General features: G+C 30.5%; 1 protein-coding gene across 6 annotated transcripts in view; it reads left to right on the plus strand.

Moving 5' to 3' along the window:
* LOC143237483 (acetylcholinesterase-like) overlaps positions 1-4,394 on the plus strand; it is a 92,146-nt gene extending 87,752 nt beyond the window's left edge. For all 6 annotated transcript variants that reach the window (XM_076476779.1, XM_076476782.1, XM_076476781.1 and 3 more), the window contains one exon: positions 1,856-4,394. In XM_076476779.1, the coding sequence (XP_076332894.1) occupies positions 1,856-1,992 (137 nt within the window). In that variant the 3' untranslated portion in view covers positions 1,993-4,394. The remainder of the gene's footprint in view (positions 1-1,855) is intronic.
* Positions 4,395-6,000: the final 1,606 nt, after the last annotated feature.

The raw sequence follows: 6,000 nt of genomic DNA on the forward strand, positions 1-6,000 counted from the left end.
TCGTTGTTGTTGTGGCCTAGAATTTGTAGTGTCAGTACAGACTGTTATGTTCGACCTGGGGCACTCCTAGTACATATGGATTTTCCAATGCATAGCAGAAAATTAAAGGAAGAAAACAGAGCTTTAGGCACTGATTTTAATATTGTGATAAATCCAGAACAAAGAGGAATGTGCGTTCTTTAATAATGAAGTCAAAAGCACTCTGTAGCTTGACATATATGTATCATTCATTTGTTTCTGACGAATACGTTTTTTACTGTTAAGAAGACGGTAACACAGGTGTTGGTCCAATATACGTCAATTCATTAATAATACGTACATAGGTCAATCAAGTTTAACTTTTATTCTTATTTGATTCAGCTATAGTTTGAAATATTTAATGTCAAGACCCTTAATAATCTTTTTAAAGTAAAGCTGGTATTTTTTATCACTATGCTAATCCAATTTCTAACATATATTTGGCTCGAGAAAATATAAAACAATTTAGCAAGTTAAAAATAAATAAATTAAAAATACACAAATCTACCAGACTCAAAAATCAATCGGTTCGATACATGTAATGGTTTGCAGTTTTGTTTATTTAAATATCACATTCAAACATAGAATTCGATACTGTAGTTGTCAAGGGAGAAGAAATGTAACGTCTATAGTGAGTATTTTATCGCACGTCTTTGCTTTATGTGATTAATAGTGTAGTAATTTAATAGAAACAAATAGCTAGTGTTCTCTTACAACAAAATAGTTTAAAAGGAAATTACATAACATTATATAACTATGTTTTTTTTCTAAATATTTCTTTTACAGTTCAGAAAGAATATGTAAGCTTCGCTTTTAAAACCCTTCCTCTTTATTTTGGAAACTTATTTTAATTTTTATCATTTACTTTGTTTCTATTTATTCCAATAAAGCAACCAAATCAATTACAAAATGAGTTGTATGTTTCTATAATTATTCAATCTGTCCAATCCTCCGATCTCTCTAACTTAAAGGATTATTACAAAAAAAAACAATTTTCGGACAATAAAGTATTTGTTTTCTATTTTGGTCATTATTTCTGGCTTTGGAACAATACAAAAGCGTACTTATTATTTAAATGCTATTTAATATTTTCTAAAATTCGAGTTTTAATACCCGCGGTAAGAAAAGTACTAATTTATATGCAAAAACGGCTCGTTTGGGTTGAGAAAATATTTTATATAGAAGAGCGAACAACGTTTCGACCTTCTATATAAAATATTTTCTCAACCCAAACGAGCCGTTTTTGCATATAAATTTCTCAACAAGTGGGTTTCTCGACATCACTGAAAAGTACTAATTATCTGTTATGTACTTTTTTACTTCAAAAACAAACAAATTGTCATTCTCAAGTACTGTAAAATGTACTGAGACCTTTTGTAACTTAAAAAAAAGAAAAACGTTATACCCTGGGCCTAACACTTTAGCTTACTTACGTACAGTTAAACTTAGAATATGATTTTCTGGTTAACAAAGATGACCTAAGAAGGTTGAAACGTTGTTTTGTACTATATTTTTATTCATGTTTTAATACCCATACTAACCGTCTTGAGAGTACAGTGTTTCGAAACCCCACACACAGACCTTGAAGGTAAAATATGGATAGCTTATTATGTAGCTTCTCACTTAACAAGCACATAGTGTGGCTTTGAAGACGTTAGAAATGAACTTTTAAAAACAGAAATATGTAATTACCTTTCATGAATCATCTTGTAATAGCAATATAAAAATGTCTATATGATTAAAATCTTACAAAGGACTTAAATGAAAAGAGAATTATTTACAGTTTCAAAGTTGGAATGTTAAATTATGTCAAGAATTTTCTGTGGTTTTTTTACAGCGCCTCACGTTAATCCCATCAGGGAATGTAACAGCAGCTCTGCCATCTCGTGGAACATTTCTGCATCTGCTGTCATCTGGCTTCTTGTTGTAGCAGTTATTCAAGAAAGAAGCATGTCCGTGATCAGTAATATATAAACTACCATTTCTTCCTACTACTACTTTCTACTACTAGCTGATTATTACTAAGGTGACTGTGGATAATAATATGTTTGTGTATACAATAAAATCGTGAGATTGTACTCATGAAGCCAGATATTTCCACAGAGCAATAATTCTGCATAGTTTTTGTTTGTTCTGAAATAGTGCGTTATAACAATCCAAACTTGCATGCACTGAAACGAGAATACTTAAAATATTATTTCGTATTTTACACGTACTGCCGCAGTATTTAGTTAATGCAATTTCAATATATATACACAAGCAGGCATATTTTATAAATATACTCTCTAAAATTGTTGTACTGGTGAACAGTATCAGAAAGTTGCATAAAAACTAATTAAAATTATGTAAAAATGTTGAAACTTTTAAAAACCAAAAACTTCGGCTCAGTTTTGGATAAACTAGAAGAAACGTTCGAGATGCGCCACAAACTGACGTGAGCTACTATTTAAGTACCTGTTGCAGATTGTTGATAAGTAATGTAGACAATAGTTGAAGAAACAGCCCTTATATTGACTACTCTAACACTATTTAAAGAAGCTTAGACTTTCATTAGAAAATGCACATCTTTGGAACTTCTCACACTAGAAAGCATATTAATTAATTTTCAATATCTGTAAATGTGCCATCATTTTCCAAAGTTTAGTACGGGTCATTATTAAATGTTTATTCAGGATCTTGTCTTTTGATAAAGATTATCGGTAATGACGTCACCTATTAGAGTAAAATATTCATGATTAGTAGCGTATATTGAAAGTTGCTTCGATTGTGATTTGTACGTGGTTAAAGTTTTATTTGACTTTTCTCGTCTTATCACGCTTGTATCTTTTTGTTGTTGTTGTTGTTGTTTTTAGTTGAACGTTTTCAACTTGTGCAAATGAGAACATAAACGCAGTCAGTTATCTGTTAGTTTTTACAGATGGAACATTCTGGTATTAAAACAAGTATAGAAAGTAGTGTTATCACGAGTAATTCAGTGAAATCACTATGTTAGATTCACGTTTGAGTCATTAGAGTTTCTGTTTGTTAAAATGAGGTGTGTATCTATCATGGAAAGCACTCATCCTGTTAAGATAAAACTTCAATATATATACTTCACTTCATTAGTAATTTTCTAAACTCAGTAAACGAGTCTTACGAAATAATTAAAAACCCTTGAACCAACTGTACATTCCATTTATTATCCTAAACGTTTTATTGTTCTACCTGTACTTCTAAATCTTTCATATTTTTAGCTTTGTATCTGAATAATATTCTATTTAAATATGTTATATATTATGTCACAAAAGCACGAGTTCATCTCTTCCTAAACAATAGGGCGTCTAATGAGTTCATTTTCGAAATAAAAACACCATATAAAAGACGTTTGACAGTGAATACAGGTGGTAACATTAAGATCGTTATATCTGGGACAATCTAAATATTCTACTTAAATGCTATAATGATATTTTTTTTACTTGAATTTGTTGAATAGAAATAGAACTGAGTATATTTAATGTGAATACTTAACAGAATAGAGCTAACAGAAAAAGAAAAACTAACAAACATGTACTAAGCTGTATAATGTATTTGGATTTAACACGTTTGATATGGTTTAGGAGAAGATTTAGTCAAAAGTATAACACGCATTGATTTTATATTATTAATTTCTACTTTGTTTCGTTTATTTAACGTTATGTTCCGTTTGAGATGTGACTTACTGCATTAAAGTTGTGAAGATATCTTTGACACTATATCATATATATGTTAATTTCATAGATACCTCAGATGTTTCTTTTACTGTTTACTGTAGCAATAGCTTGATTCTCAGAAAATGTAGCTCCAGATAGTTACGTCACAAAAACTTCTGGTACATGTGTTATAGATACTCATATATATATATATGTGGTTTTGTGTCTCCGATAACCTCAAGTAAAAGTGCTGTACGTGTCGTTTACAGTCAGTACAGATTTGTAAATGTGCGTATATGTTCCAGTTGTTTCGTAACTATTTAAAAAAATCCATCTATGCACGGCAATATTTGATGGTTATAACTACAGAGCCAACTTATGATAAACTCCTGACTAATGATACAAATAAAGCAGTCGTCGCGTATAACCTTCCATCTCTAGTTAGCATCCTAGTAGAATAAGTTGTAGATCTAGATATTAAACAAGGAACAAATATTTAGAAGTAACAAAAAATATTTGAATTTTAACTTTAACCGTTGTAGTAGTCTTATACCAGAGTAAAGTGGCTTCATCCATATGGTTAGTGTTTGTCTTTAAAAACCTAGATGTCGCATCTTCCGTATAAAGTGTTGATTCTTGTTGAATAATTATAGAATAATGTATTGTATGGTTATTGGGAAATGAGGATAATAAAAAAATAAAGTTAAGTTTGTACTTGTTTTATTTTTTAGTTTCTCACCAAGTCAACTTGTCGTACAGTGTAAAATTATTTTACCTACACACAAGACCTCAAATGAAGGAATCTCAAAAGAATTCAGTCTGATTTAAATATTAAACGTAAGAAACAATGAATTAATATCTACAGTAAGTCATATAAGTTGAACATAATAAGTCCATTCATTTCGAGCTTATAGCCTGTTTACTTACGTTTGTGTCCTATCTTCTCTAGTACATATTGTATTAGAGTATTGATGAACTCTTTATGTTCACTTGTTGTTATCACTTGAACTTTACCCTTTATTGTTACATCTCACGTGAAGTGATTAAAGCAAAACTAAATGTAGGATACAGGTATTGACAAACAAAATATATTACAAAAATAACAAAATGCCAAGCTGAGCATTTTCATATACTATGTGCCAACTTTAAGGTTTTCTCTACCAAGTAATATCTTAATGGAAAAATTTGATCCAATATATCTCTATAATACTGTGATGAAATGTTAATATATAAAAAGTACGTAATTTTTAAAATTCCTTATTTCCTTACAAAAATAAGATAATTTTATAAACCACTTGAAATGTTTTGTTTGTTATTAAGCACTAAGCTACACAACGGGCTATACGTGCTCTGATCACCGAAGTCAGTCAAAAATTGTCATCCACGTTCCAGATATAAAAAATAATAATTGTTTTATCTAGAAAACTCATATTTATTATGTAACACCGAAATATGATAAAGTTGACTTAAAATATCGAGATAGAACGATTATTTAAAAAATACTTAATTTTAAGGTTATTTTATTTATTTTCAAAATCAAAAATATTTTTTTAAATAATGAACTGATGACATTTTAAGCAGTAAAGTTTTTTGAAATAATCATTTGCTACCTGTAATAAATAAAAGTTCTATCAAGGTTACAGAATAAAATAACAACAACAAAAAAGGATAAAAATAATTAAAATCATAGGCGCCATCTTTTGTCTCTATTCATCTCTGGTTGTAGTTGTTCGATGACAAGAGCTTTGAATTATCCATCATTATGCTTGATGGCTTTTGTGAGGACTTGTCAGGTGTTATTTGTCCACGCTTAGTTATGAAATGTCTGGATCTGTGCTTCTTTCGCGTTGTTGTTTATAAAGAGAGTCAGCATGTTCTCCTATCTTTGTGTGGAAACAAGACATTCATCTTTACATTGCAAACACTATTTTGTAAGGCACTTAGGACAGTGTACTAAGATTTTGAAAGTTGACTTTTTAGGGTTGGATATGGCCGTTCTATAACTTTAACAAGCAATTCAGATATTCTGATTATAGTTTTTATATTCTTGGAAATAGCCTTTTTTTCTATTTGTTTTGGAAAATCAGTTTTTCTTCCTTGTTCACCTGTGTTTTGTCATGTTCTAAGTATGATGTTGAAATTTGCGCGTCAAAGTCCTTGAATGGCTCGGCATAACCAGGTGTTTAAGGCACTCCGAGGGTCGCGGGTTCGAATCCTCGTCACACCAAACATGCTCGCCCCTTCAGCCTTGGGGGCGTTATAATGGTATGATCAATCCCACTATTCGTTGGTTAAAGATTAGCCAAAGAGTCGG

This window comes from Tachypleus tridentatus, chromosome 13 (genome assembly GCF_004210375.1).
Source record: "Tachypleus tridentatus isolate NWPU-2018 chromosome 13, ASM421037v1, whole genome shotgun sequence".
Taxonomy (NCBI): Eukaryota; Metazoa; Arthropoda; class Merostomata; order Xiphosura; family Limulidae; genus Tachypleus; species Tachypleus tridentatus.